General features: G+C 36.9%; 1 protein-coding gene across 1 annotated transcript; it reads left to right on the forward strand.

Moving 5' to 3' along the window:
- The first annotated feature begins 6,098 nt into the window (after positions 1-6,098).
- On the forward strand, positions 6,099-7,084 carry LOC111878862 (uncharacterized). Its single transcript, XM_023875346.3, has one exon. It carries the CDS (start codon positions 6,319-6,321, stop codon positions 6,949-6,951), a length of 633 nt encoding a protein of 210 aa, XP_023731114.1. The 5' UTR covers positions 6,099-6,318; the 3' UTR covers positions 6,952-7,084.
- The last annotated feature ends 8,518 nt before the right edge of the window (positions 7,085-15,602 follow it).

A 15,602-nucleotide genomic window follows, 5' to 3' on the forward strand; every position in this document is an offset into this window, starting at 1 on the left:
AGACTAATTAAATAACTTCATATTAATATATATTATAACTTACAATATATTAATAAACATATGTGTATAACTCTCATAAAATTATCCATAAATAGTTTGGATGAAATGCAACCCAAATGGACCATGCCGGGTTGGGTCAAGTATATACCAAATAAGTTATGGACTTAGACACCTTATCCAACAGAGTCGACCTCTGCGGGTTTCCATAGCAGATGAGCGTGAGGTATGTACTCCCGAGGTGATACGTGGATGCGTGCTGGAGATCTTCGGGGTGGAGTTTCCGATTGATTTGATTCCGATTGCTATGAGGGATGTTTGTGTTATAGTAGGCATGGATTGGTTGAGCCGTTTCGGGGTTGTCATAGATTGCGAGAGGCAATCGGTGACGATCCGAGATCCTAGTGGGGGAGTGCTGACAGTTTATGGCGAGGGAACTCGTGGTGGTTCGGTATTCTGTTCGGCTGCCAGAGCGAGGCGGAGTTTGTAGCAGGGCTGCAAGGGGTTCGTAGCCTATGTGACGGATGTACGAGAGGCCGCTGGGAGGCCAAGTGCAGTGGATGAGGTGTCGATAGTGCGTGAGTTTCCGAACGTATTCCCCGAGGAGTTGCCGGGTGTGCCTCCCGAGAGGCAGGTGGAGTTTCGTATCGATTTGATTCCCGGGGCTACGCCTATCGCTAAGGCGCCATATCGGCTAGCTCCGCCAGAGACGCAGGAGTTATCCTCACTGCTGCAAGAGCTATTGGGGAAAAGGTTCATCCGTCCCAATAGCTCTCCCTGGGGAGCGCCGATCCTTTTTGTCAAGAAAAAGGATGGTTCACACCGGATGTGCATTGATTACTGAGAGTTGAACAAGTTGACGGTCAAGAACCGTTATCCGTTACCGAGGATCGACGATCTATTCGATCAGTTGCAGGGGGCGTCTTGGTTCTCCAAGATAGACTTGAGGTCGGGATATCACCAGATGAGAGTTCGGGATGAGGATATCCAGAAGATGGTGTTTAGGACTCGTTACGGGTATTACGAGTTCGTGGTGATGCCATTCGAGCTCACCAACGCACCAGCGGCGTTCATGGATCTCATGAACAGGGTGTGTAGGCCGATGTTGGATCGTTCGGTAATTGTATTCATTGATGACATCCTGATGTATTCGAGGACCAAAGAGCAGCATGAGGAACATTTGAGGGAGCTCCTCGGAGTTCTGAGATCGGAGAGGCTTTTCGCCAAATTCTCCAAGTGCGATTTTTGGTTACGGGAGGTCCAGTTCTTAGGGCATCTCGTTAACCAGAATGGGATATTGGTTGACCCAGCCAAGATTGAGGCTGTGATGAGTTGGGAGGTGCCGAGGTCACCTACGGAGATCAGGAGCTTCTTAGGGCTGGCAGGCTACTATTAGAGATTTATCAGAGATTTCTCCAAGATCGCCGTGCCACTTACCAAGTTGACCCGGAAGGGTGTTACTTTCTCATGGGGTCCAGAGCAGCAAACCTCGTTTGAGACCCTTCGCCAGAGATTGTATGAAGCTCCCGTGCTCGCACTACCGGAAGAGATGGAGGATTTCGTGGTGTACTATGATGCATCGATATCGGGGTTGGGAGCGGTGTTGATGCAGAGAGGGCATGTGATCGCGTATGCATCGAGGCAGTTGAAGCCTCATGAAACGAGATATCCCACCCATGATCTGGAGTTGGGGGCTGTGGTGTTCGCCCTCAAGATTTGGCGTCACTATATGTATGGGGTTCGGTGTAGGATATACACTGACCACAAGAGCTTGAAGTATTTGATGGATCAGACCAATCTGAACATGCGGCAGAGGAGATGGCTGGATGTGGTAAAGGATTATGATTGCGAGATCCTGTACCACCCGGGCAAGGCTAATGTGGTAGCTGATGCCCTAAGTCGTAAGGCAGAGGGTGCCCCGATGCGGGATATTTGTATGAGGTTGACGGTGATGACTCCGGTATTGGATACCATCAGAGGGGCCCAGGACGAGGCAGTGAGGCCGGAGAACTGTAAGAGAGAGCGAGTTATCGGGTAGGTGTCAGGGTTTGTTACCGATAGCCGAGGGCTTATGACCTTTCAGGGTCGGATTTGGGTACCATTTGTGGGCGGGACGCGTACTATCTTGATGGAGGAGGCGCATAGATCGAAGTTTTCGATCCATCCCGGGGCCACTAAGATGTATCTGGATCTGAAGTGGGAATATTGGTGGCCCTGTATGAAGTGGGATGTGGCGTGGTTTGTTGAGAGATGCCTAACATGTCGTAGGGTTAAGGCCGAGCACCAGAAACCGCATGGTAAGCTGCAGCCACTTGAGATTCCGGAGTGGAAGTGGGAGCAGATATCCATGGATTTCATCACCAAATTGCCGAGAACAGCAAGGGGTGTCGACGCGATCTGGATGATAGTGGACCGATTGACGAAGAGCTCCCACTTTCTCGCTATTAGCGAGAGTTCTTCTGCGGAAAGATTGGCAGAGCTATACGTGAGGGAGGTGGTATCGCGGCATAGAGTACCCATCTCGATCGTGCCAGACCGAGATGTGCGTTTCACTTCCAGATTCTGGAAGAAATTTCACGAGGAGTTGGGTACGAGGCTTCATTTTAGTACCGCATACCACCCACAGACTGACGGGTAAAGTGAGCGGACGATTTAGACGCTCGAGGACATGCTCCGAGCATGTGTGTTGGATTTCAGCGGGAGCTGGGACACATATTTGACATTGGCGGAGTTTTCCTACAACAACAACCATCATTCGAGCATCGGTATGCCACCCTTTGAGTTGTTGTATGGGAGGAGGTGTCGTACCCCTATTTGCTGGGGTGAGGTGGGGCAACGTGTGATGGGTAGTACGGAGATAGTGCTTCAGACGACAGAGCAGATCCAGCAGGTCAGACAGAGGTTGTTGACCGCTCAGAGTCGTCAGAAGAGTTATGCGGATAGGCGACAATCTGAGCTCAAGTTCCAGGTCGGTGATTTCATACGCCTGAAGGTATCTCCTTGGAAAGGAGTGATTCGATTCAGGAAAAGGGGCAAGCTGGGGCCCCGGTATATTGGGCCGTTTAGGGTGATCGCGAGGGTGGGCAAGGTATCATATCACCTAGAGCTATCTGCGGAGTTGGACCATATTCATGATACCTTCCATGTGTCGCAGCTGAGGAAGTGCATTGTCGATGAGTCGGCAGTGGTACCGTTGGAGGACATCCAGGTGGACGCAAGTCTGAATTATGCCGAGAAGCCGATTGCGATTTTGGATCGGAGGATCAAAGTTCTGAGGAACAAGGAAGTGCCCCTGGTTCAGGTCCAGTGGCAACATCGGAAGGGGTCCGAGCTGACCTGGGAGCCGGAGTCAGAAATGCGGGAGCAACATCCGGAGTTGTTCGTAGCATGAGACTTCGAGGGCGAAGTCTGGTTCTAGTGGGGGAGAATTGTAACAGCCCAAAATCCAGGTAAGCTTTATGGTCCTTCTATTTTGAAAGTTGGCAAGTGTAGTCCTTTGAGTTATATGTTGAATTGGCGAGTACGCTGGGCGTACTGGGGTGTATGCCGCGCGTACTCACGCGCTTAATTTGGACGCGGACTTGACCGAGTACGCTGGGCGTACTCAGGGGTACACTGGGCGTAGTGAGCCCAGATGCAAACCCTAATTTCTGGCTTGTGCACTATAAAAGGAACATGTGGCCCTTTGCCCTAGCCACCATATTCCTTGAGCGAGTCCCTTGAGAAGCTGAGATCCGTGCCTTAGCCTGTGTGTGTATGTTTTGAGCTTGGAGTTAACTTTTCAAGGTGAAGAAGAGAAGGAGGAGCCATTGTTGGTGCTAGAAGTGGAAGAACAAGTGTAGATCCGTGCTCTACAGTGGTTGGAGATCTCTTTTGAGGTAAAAAGCTCTGAGCTTTTCTTGTTCTTCTTAAGTTTTGCTTTTGGGGACAATTTTAGGGTTTTTGGGTCAAAAGTTTGAGACTTTGTGTGCAAATAGTCTCCATGAGCATGAATCTGGCCTCTTCTAGTGTGGTTGATGTTAAGGGTTCATAAAAATCCAGTCTTGGTCGTGGATCTAGTGTCATGCATGAGTTATAGTCCCATTATGGAAAGAGAAATGGTGTTTTGAGCACAAAGTGACCTCTATAGCCATGCGAAGGCTTAAAGGTCTCGACTTTATGGATTAAGTCGTATAAAAGGAGTCGGATCTGGAGTTTAGACGAAAGTCTTAACAGGTTAAGGTCTGAATGAGTGGGATAAGGGAACTGGGTGTTACACTGGGCGTAATCCCAGTACGCGCGGCGTAGAGTGTCGCGTACCCCGATTCTATGGAAGCTCCAGGTACGCCCAGCGTACATGTTAGTACGCGCAGCGTAACCCGGAGAGGGTTGACTTTTAGGGTTTGGTCAACTCTAGCGTATTTGAGCCTAGCAGGGGGGGGGGGGGTAAAATGGTCTTTTACTCTTCCTAAGAGTGTTTAGAGAGTTTGGTCTAGCCTTGGGAAATTATGTTGATGACGAGTGTATATTTCATATGATTAGGCGGAGGCTAGGTCCTATTCACCAGGTTCGAGGTTTTCCGAGTTACCGAGTTACGCGAGGTGAGTCTTCTCACTATACGTTACCTTGAGTGGTATTCTGAGTTGACCGGAGGGTCTTATGTGCTATGTATGAGATTATGTGTTATATTAGAGATTACATGCTATGTAATATTTGTATGTTGTATGATTATATAGACCGGACCGGAGGGTCCAACGATTCAGACAGGGCCAGAGGGCCCAATGAGCTATAACCGGACCGGAGGGTCCGACGAGCTGCGGGACTGGAGGGTTCTGTTGAGACATCTTGACCGGAGGGTCGGGTTTAGCCTCGAGTGGCGTATTTGTGGTATGTGGTATTTCGGGGAACTCACTAAGCATTTATGTTTATAGTTGTTATGTTTGATGTCTCAGGTACCAGCGAGGACCGTAGGAAGGTGACAGATTGACTCGTACACACCCACACAGATGGACTTCACATTAGAGAGAGATCTTGGGATTTGTTTTGAAAACACTGTTGTTTTGGATTTGAGATTATGATATGATATACATTTTGTGGTTTGAAAATGAAAAATTAAATTGGAAATTTTACGTCGTTACATTAAGAAGCAAATTTGATTTTTCTTAAAGGTTAGTAATTATATCTCTTTGTAGTATTATTTTTGTAGTTTTGATAGTAGGTTGCTATAACTAGTAAAACCTAGATCCTCGATTGGATGTACACTTAAGGTTATTTTAATTGCTTCCGTTGCCAACTATTAGTATATAGATCCATAGAAATCTTACCATTGCCCACTATGATTCCAACATACCAAACACACGTAAGGAACTTAATCGTAGGCCTTCCACCTACTAAACTTAGGTGTTTTGGATGTTTGCTATGGTATAAATCTCATCATTGCTTTAATCATTCTTTGCTAATACAAACCATTAAGTTGTTTCTCAGACCATCTTCCATCTTTAGGCTTAAGGTCAACTCTTTTTAGTTTCAGGCAACCCAATGGCAACTTAATGGATTATTTTTTGGCATTTATGTTATCTTCTAACTATGTCACTAAAGCGATAATATGTCATCGATCTGTGAGTCGGTGTTGAGGACCACATGTTTCGGGTCATTGGCATGCAACACTTGTATGACCTTCTTTTATACTAGACGGTAAGATTAACATGCTTTTAATCAATGCATATTTTATACCAAAATATATACAATACGAAATACAATAAATATAATTCCACAAGACATAGAATGTGAAAGATATTGAAAATAATCTATCTCCAAACACCACCAATAAATTAGCTCAAACATAATATAGGAATGCAATTTTTTTTTAGTCTAAGTTTGAAACTTTAAACCTTTTTTTGTTTGAAAATGCATGTAGATATTTTAACATAGTTAAAAATTAAAACTTTTGCATAGAAAAATTAAAAACCTACTTGTACTCACAAAATAACATAATAAATGTTAGCAACTAATAATTAAATTTGCAACTTGACCGGTTCTAAACATCAATAATCATTTTTCAAGCATAAAAATCAATTTGTTATACACTTATGCATACTTATCAAATTTTATTTTCGTTATTATCCTTTTTATTAATGAGTTTTGAAAATACATACACCAAAATTTTTGTGATGCAAGTCCACGATCCAGGATGCGAGTGAGCATTAGCAAGGCTGTGGGCTTACCTACTCAATTTTTTTAATTCCAACTCTATCCCTCTATAAAGCTCTTTATTTGGTAACCTAGACAAAAGTTAAAGCGTCATTCCACCACAAATTTTCAAAAGAATCCACCACAACCACCATGAGGAAGCTCTACAACCATACCAAAGGTAAAATCCACCCTTCACCACCGCCGCCGTCCGCCACGCCTGAGCACCACCTATCCTTGCTCCCTTTGGCTATCGCCACTCTCGCCGCCGCCCTTGCACCTGAAGATCAAGAAGTCTTGGCGTATCTCCTCTCAAGTTCTGCAAACACCACCATCTTCTCAACCGGCGGCAAACCCACCAACAAGTCCGGTGGTGGAGCCAGCAGCGGCGGGGACCACCTTCCACAGTTTAACTGCAACTGCTTTAGATGTTATACCAGTTTCTGGGTTCGTTGGGATGCTTCACCAAACCGGAAAGTGATTCATGAAATCATCGATGCTTACGAAGATGGTTTGATTCATAACAAGAAAAATGGAAAGGGCAAGAAAGAAAGAAAAAACAACAAGATTGCTTCATCTTCTTCATCTTCATCTTCATCTTCCTCTTGTCATGTTTCTCACGCGCCGCTGACTGCTACAGAAAGCGTAATCAACGCGCCGCCGCTGAGTGAGCAACGGAACAGCGACGAAGAAGATGAAATGGCTACTGGGTCATCTGAAAAAGGGTCTGTGAGAAAGATTGTAAGCTTCATTGGAGAGAGGATTTGGGGTGTTTGGGGTATCTGATCTTAGATTTGATATTTGTTATAATTTTAAGAGTAACGAGTAAAATGACCAAAGAGCAAAAGCTATTTCCCAGTTTTGTAAATTTTCCAGAAATGGGCATTTAATTGGTCTGTTGGTTCTTCTCCATGTAAAATTTCAATATTATACTTTTTTTTTTACATCAATTTGTAAATTGTGTTTTAAAAAATGTCAAAATTTTTAACCTCATTTGCTCCCTATTAGAAAATTCAAGGCTGAATTTAACAAAAAAAAAGGGCAAAAAATTATCTGGTATATAATATTGTGCTAAAGTAATTTCAAGAATCTTTAATAGTTATAAATGTTGCAGGAAAAACCACATCATTTTAGCCCATTGAATTCGCTACTGGTTATAACGAATGTGAGACATGATATCACAAACTTTATTACTTAAAATTCTTTATGTTCTTGCTATACATGAAGAAAGATAACGGAATCCTAAAAAATATATAAGTGTAGAAGAACAAGTCTAATGGCATAATAATAATAATAATAATAATAATAATAATTAATGAATAGTTAAAGCTATGGTGGGAAATTATCAATTACTATTTTAAGAAGCTTGTAAAATATCCAGTTTTTTTGTGCTTATGATATAAGTTATGACAAAAACAATTTAAAATTATATAATGGGGCAATAACTGTTTACAATTAACTGTTCAGTCATTTATTATTTCATGAAAGATCAAGTTCATGTTTATATCATATTAAATGATATTAACTTTTGATAAGCCATATCATATAAAGTTAAATAAAATAAAAAAAAGTTGTATAAGTAAGTAAAAGAACGAAAAAGTTGTTGAAGAGCAGTGATTGAAAATTTGATAATGGTAGGTGTCATGGAGACGACTTTGTTATCAACTCGAGTTCTAAATTGGTAAATGATTGTAATGTTATTTTATAAATTTTGAAACCGTTTCAGACGGTTGGACCCATTGACATGGGAATCGATTTGTTTTATGTATAAAATCAAGCATAAAAATCTTGAATATCATCATATAGTTGTCTTTTAACATATGATTTATGCTTAAAAGTTCGAGTATTTTGATTCAAAATAAAAGTTTAAAGAGGGAGACTATCTCTCATTCTATGTCAAGTGATGCATTTTTGGATTTGAAGTTGGATATCTTTAACACCGTGTGTTATATATACATCACCACCAACTGTTATTTTTAGTTTGGGTTAAGTTATTGTTAACCAAACAACTATTCCTTTTGATCATATTTGAACACTATACATTTTAGTACTTTAGGTTTCTAAATTATTATTTTACCTATTAAAATGTGAAATGTCCTTATTTAATCCTGGAACCAGTTACATATGCCCATGTGGCTTATTTTTAAAACAAAATAAAAATAAATACAAAACCGGATGTAAAATGGAAAAAAATGTAAAAGAAAAAAAAAATAGAATTGGAACTTAACGTTTTATTGTCACATGATGATTTCCTCCACCCCACCGTGCTCAACATGGTACCCAAGGATCACATACCCATCGACGAAGAGATTTTTTTGGAATGGGAAAATTATATTAAACATCCTACAAGAACAACCCCAACCCCCCGATAGCATAAAAAGGAAAAGAACACTTCCAAGCAAACAACGAAAAACCACAATGTTGCAAATAATATCCACTAATTGCATTGTTAAGTTTGATTGTTCTATTAGAAAACCAAAAGGAGGAATGTGTCACAATAAAATTGTTCCAAAAATAGTCTCGATGATACTAATAAGTATCAATCGGGAAAAAGGGCCACAAGAATTATGGAAAAAAGGACCTCCAAGGAAACAAAAAAAAACCACAATGTTGCAAAGAATGTCCGCTAATTACATTATTGGTTTATTATTTAGAAATCATCAACAATCATGCTAACGCAATGTTCTTTTTCTCTGAGTAGTTGTATTTTTGGTTTGTTGTCTGAAAAATCTCTTATTATTATTATCTCTAATAAAACAATCATTTTTCCTATAATCAAATTCATTTGAAAACTCAATTTTTCCTAACTTTCTTTTTAACTAATACATTAAATATATTACTATCTTAATTTTAATATCAACTTTATATTTTATAATATAATATACTTAGTTTGTTAATTTAGATATAATAAATTCAAAATAATTTCAAGACAAAACTGCAAAAATGGTCTTTTTTTTTAGGTTTAAACCAAACTTTGATTTTTTTGGTTCAATGGTTTTTTTGAACATGTTTGTATGTGGTTTTGGTCTCTTGAAAAACTAAAAAAACTAAAATGACCTCCTGATATTTTTCATATTTTTTTCTATTTAGTTTTAAGTTTTATTAATAAATTAGGGGCCCACCCCTCTCTCTCCCTCATAGCTATGAAGATAATCCATCAAAACACCACCATCATCTTCTTTAACACTTCATATTCTTCAAAAAAATAAAAACCACGCCCCCGAAACATTTTGGGGTTTGTTTTTTTATCAAGAACTCCATATACAAATGCATACACACTTAAAATAGTCCTTGGAATCGATCTGGAAATCAGCAATAATGGATTCACCCACCTGCAATATCATTGACAGCCCTTTGCTTCCATTCGTTCTTCAAGCTTCATAATGATAATAGTTCCAGAGGGTTTGTGATGTCGAGATTTGATGAGCCCTAGTCATTATGCTAAATCATTGACTGTCTTTCCTCTTGTGCTCCACTGACGAAGTCATCAATTCTACCACCGCCACAGATACGCTAAACTACTGCCATTACCACCTCCAACGAGGTTTCCGACCCAGATCTGGAAGGTTTGTTGCCTCCGACAACAGATGTTGAGAAAGTGGGTTCTCCAACAACACCTCTGGAAGACATGAGAGAGAGAGAGAGAGAGATAGAGAGAGAGAGAGAGAGAGATCTGATTTTGTTGCGTGTGTGTTCAGTTGATTTTTTGTGTGTGTACCAGATCTGATTGTTTGTGTGTGTTCATCAGATCTGATTTCGTGTGTGTTCATCAGATATGATTATTTTAGTAACATATATTTGTCAAAATTTTAAATTATTATATTTTGCGCAACGTAAGAACGTTTAATAGTTTACCATTAAAAAAATGTCGTACATATATTACGAAAGAATGAACTATTATATAACATTACATAAAATCAGTAGTCAAATAGTTAGTCTAATATGAATACAACCGAAAATACACACTTTCTCGATCCAGAAAAGTCCAAATATTTTGAATTTTTTTTACAGAAAAGTCTCGATTTTTTAACTTTTTGAATAGAAAAACCCAAGAAACCGGCTAATTTATTCACTTTAGCTCCTTTTGACATTTTCAGCAGGTAATGAGACCAAATCATTAATTTTTCCAAAATAATGAGAATTTTCTACGGATTTCGTTAAAACTTGTATATATTATATAAACGTATTTTTTTACGTATTTATATTTACTTTTACATATTTATGTATTATTTAAAAGTTTTTATATGTACATGTTTACGTATTTTTCTGTATTTTAAATATATAAACGTATTTTTATGTATTTATATGTGTTTTTTAGTATTTTACATATTCATTTATGTAGTTTTATGTGTTATTTTTTTTATGTATTACATATTTATATCTATTTTTACGTATTTATGTATTTTTTAAAGCTTTTATATGTATTTTTTTTTACATTCTTCTATGTATTTTAAATTTATAAACATATTTTTTACATATTTATATGTATTTTTAAGTATTTTTTATATTTTTTATTTATTTTTATTTGCTATATTTTTTTATGCATTATGTATATATATATATATATATATATATATATATATATATATATATATATATATATATATATATATATATATATATATATATATATCAGTATTTTACATATTGTTTATGTATTTATATGTGATTTTTTATGTATTACGTATTTATATGTTTATATACGTGTATATATATATATATATATAAGTTTTTATATACATGCTTATGTATTTTAAATATATAACTGTATTTTTTTACGTATTTATGTATTTTTTTTTACTTCAAGTCGTCTTCACCATTTCATCCAATTCGTACAGCTTCTTCGAGTATGTATAGATGGTTTTCCTACACACCCACATATTTTAAGCTTTTTCCCTTTCGTTTATCTTGAAATAAAACATTGAATGAGAAAAGCTTAATATATGTGGATATGTATGAAAACCATCTAAGCATACTCGAAGAAGCTGTGCGGATTAGATGAAATGGTGAAGAAGACTTGAAGTAAAAAATACATAAATACATAAAAATAATACGGTTATAAATTTAAAATACATAAACATGTACATAAAAAACTAAAAAAAAAAATACATAAAAATACATATATAAATATGTACAAATACATATAAATACGTAATACATAAAAAACACATAAACATACATAACATATGTAAAATACTTATAAATACACACAAATATGTTAAAAAAATACACTAATACATTTAAAATACATAAAAATATATAAACATCTATATAGAAAACTTAAAAAATAAATAACTACGTAAAAATAAATATAAATACGTAATACATAAAAAACACAGAAAAATACATAAAAAAATATATGTAAAATACTTAAAAATGCATATAAATACGTAAAAAATTATGTTTATCCATTTAAATGCATAAACATCTATATAAAAAAAAACTTAAAAATACATAAATATATAAAAATAAATATAAAATACGTAATACATAAAAATAACACATCAAAGTACATAAAAGAATATGTAAAATGGTTTAAAATACATATAAATACATTAAAAAAATATGTTTATATATTTAAGATACATAAAAAATACGTAAACATATACATATACAAACTTTAAAAAAATACATAAATACGTAAAAATAGATATAAATACGTCAAAAAAAACGTTTATACATTTTATAAAAATTTTGACAAAATCTGCAGAAATGTCTTATTATTTTGGAAAAATTAACAATATTGTCCGATAACTTGCTGAAAGTCACTATTATTATTGGGGCCTTCAACATCTTACACGAACATTCAAAATGCCTAAAATACTTATTGACATTCTAGATGGATGTTGTGACAATATTGTTGTAGATGATCCTATAAGAGAATGTGTTTTTTTTAAGTTGCTTGTTTTCTTTCTCAATATATGTGTTGGAGGTAGTGATACTATATATTTGTTGTTGAGAAACCAAAGAATATAATATGAGTATATGTAAACTAATTCTTATTCATGTCTATAAATAAACACAAATGATCTTGTGAATCGATAGTCTATTATGCATGAACATCATGCGTAGATTTGACATAAAGCATGGCCACAAAATAAAGAATAACACAAAATCGTGAGAAAAATCCAGAAAAAGGGAAAATAATAGATCATTGTGTGTCGATATGTCCGGTCAATGGAAAAGTGTAACCAAATCGTGACAAGTGACAATGAATAGGTGGGAAAAGTCAGGATGCGACCAGTAGGATTATTCGCAACACAAAGACATGGTTAAGTGGCAGGACACATGTCACATTTTCCAGATATGTGGCAAATTCTAGGATGATACGTGGTTCACAACACGACGCCTTGGGTGACGCGACCCATTTTCCTAAGGGAAAAATGTGTTACGGTTCCTACGGGAACACTGTAATGGTTCCTACGAGAATGGTTTTATGAGATTCCTATGAGAATATTGATATGTAATTCCTACTAAAATATTTTTATATTATTCCTACATGGATATTGTTTAAAGGTTCCTTTGTGAACATATATAAAGATTCCTACGAGAATAATGATATGTGATTCCTATGAGAATATTGATATGTAATTCCTTCAGAAATACTGCAAAAAAGATTTCTTTGGGAATTTGCAAAAGATTTCCTGAGAGTATAGTATGGAATATGTTGGGATGGAATCCTCGTGTATGCAGTTTATCTGTAAATTTGTGTTATAGGGAACTAGCTTCCCTATGTTTTATCCTTTATGACTTGCTGAAGTCATGAAGATTTAAAGTTTCCATGATGATGCAATCATGAAGGTTGGGTTATATCGTAGTAACACCAATGAATTTGTAAGCTCTGATAAAAATTTTGAAGGTTTGTTTGTGTAAAACTGGATTTTAGCATAACTGTAGGTCATGGTATTTATACAACCATGAAGATTAAATGGTTGTTTAAAAAGTATGGGTGTTACAAAGTGGTATCAAAGCTAAGATTTAAGCAAACTAGGTGTAACATCCCAAAATTCAAGGTAAAAAATTTCATTTTAGAAACTAATCCAAAACCATAAGTGTTTACAAAAAATAGTTTCCAAAAGTCATAAACATGAATCAAAGTATCCCAAAATCATATTCTCATAAAAATCCATGATGATGTGCACGATCAAGCTTTCACCTTGCCTCTAACCTCTGTAGTACCTGAAACCATAACAATCAAAATCTAAGCCAAAGTTTAGTGAGTTCCCCCAAAATATCATCACACAATAAAACATATGCAATCATGCATGCTGGGTCCAATCAGTCATCAAACTAGAATACCTTCGGGTCCACAACCATCAAGCTAGGATACCCCCGACCCAATCAGTCATCAGAATGGAATGCCAATATGCAACGCGTCCAATCAGTCATTTGACTGGAATACCCTCGGGTCCATAGTCATCGAGCTAGATTACCCCTGAGCCCACAACATGAGTCAGGCTTGCCTTTCTGGCCCACAACTCATGTCTGGATTGCTCTTGGGATTGTTGGCCTCCGTACAGAGCAGTATTGCCTCAACCTAACCGCACTATGTCGACATATGCAATAGATAAACATATAACCAGCAAACAGATAATCATATAGATCTAACATATCACCACAGCATAACAACATCCTATATTGTGACATCCCCAAAATCACGGCCACAAAAGACCGGTTTGTTTATGCTTTGTTTAAAAATCAGAGTTACATTTTAAATGAAAGTGTTGCGGAATTTGTCCCAAAACAAAAATATGATAAAGATTTATCAAAAGCATTTCCATAGAAATGTATTTCATTAAAAGACTCGGGATGTCATGTTCGTACAGATCAAAAGCATAAACAGTACAATATAAGCCTTACTACATTATTTCATATCTACAGGCCTATATCCGTAATCCCTCGTCCAAAACATCACACCTATGCTCATGCGCCACTACCTGTAATACATAAAACTAAGTGGGTCAGGCTTGGGAGCCTGGTGAGCACACAGGGTTTTCAACCCACAATAAATAAGTTTATTAATTCAATCAACAATAACCCGATTACCCGTTCCCGTTATCCTCACTTTACGTCCCTAAACACCTATCATAAGGGACCTAGCCTAAGGATCATCATCGGGACGGACACTACTGCTAAGGGGATTCCTCAGCAATAAATGTCCTAAAGGCAACCATGTGGGGGATGGAGTACACCGGTGAACACGTCGTTCACAAACACCTACAGGTTGCGAGCCTGCTAGCGTTCCACTGGACTGTCTAGAAGAGTTCGTGGTCGTCATCCATACTCCGCTAGATGACAGAAACAACAACATCAACATCGAGGCCTCTCATCATTTTATCACACATCAGCTATTACATCTACCCATGTTTTACCCCAACATTTTCGTAGATATAAAATACATATACAGTTTAAATCATTGAAAACATGTATAACAATGTTCATCTAGCATAGATAGCAAGTATTCAGATAATATGCACATATAGCATGTAATTTATATAAAATACTTCATATCTATGTGTAAGCTGAAAGTAACTATGCACTCACCTTAACGTTCGATAGACGATTAGTGTTCTGGAATGGATGCGAGGAGGTCGAGTAGTATTTCCGTGAATATGAATCTCCGAGAAAATTTAGTTTCCTAAGGAAATATTAATATAATTAATATTTGGAGGGTAGTTTGGTAATTAACCAAGGTATGGGGTCCATTTACTAATTTAATAAATCAAATGGTGTTATGTTTGTCAATACTTTTCAAATTAATGGCTAAAATGAATTATATAAATTCCAAGTTTGCATCTTGGACTTATTTTGCGATGAAATTCCATGGAGGGGGCTTTTAATTATTTTGAATTACTATAAGGACTATATGTAGTTAATTGAAATGGAAGTTTGGAAAAGAAAAAGGAAAAAAGAAAAATATGTATATATGTTTCTTTCGTATTTACATATATAAATATATATGTTGTTTGTAAATTAAGAAATAAGAATGGGCTACTTTTGTAAACTAAACACAACTTGAGGGTTTGTTTTCAATAAAATAAATGGAAGTTTGAGCTTTATTTTCAGATTTTACTGATCAAACAAACAATTTGTATGTATGGCTAATAAAAGAAATGAATGGCTTCTTTCTTTTGGCTACTGATCGAAAATACATCACATATGTGCATGAGGTTTTAAAAAAAGAAAACACATGAATTTGCCTTGCTTCCCTAGTGAGTTCGAACAACATAGGAAAATAATAATAATAATAATAATAATAATAATAATAATCTTAGCAATGGAGGACATACGGTGGCACCAATATGGTAGTGATGGTGCAAGATTGGTGCTGGACGGAGGAGCTTGTGACAACAGTAGGTGGTGGAAATGGTGGTTATTCAATCTAAGGGAGATAGAAAGGGATATAGAGATCAAGATTGAGAGAGAGAGAGAGAGAG

Source organism: Lactuca sativa, chromosome 5, assembly GCF_002870075.4.
Source record: "Lactuca sativa cultivar Salinas chromosome 5, Lsat_Salinas_v11, whole genome shotgun sequence".
Classification (NCBI taxonomy): domain Eukaryota; kingdom Viridiplantae; phylum Streptophyta; class Magnoliopsida; order Asterales; family Asteraceae; genus Lactuca; species Lactuca sativa.

Coding starts and splice junctions, on each gene's coding strand:
- LOC111878862 (XM_023875346.3), top strand. CDS start 6,319: ATGAGGAAGCTCTACAACCATACCAAAGGTAAAATCCACCCTTCACCA.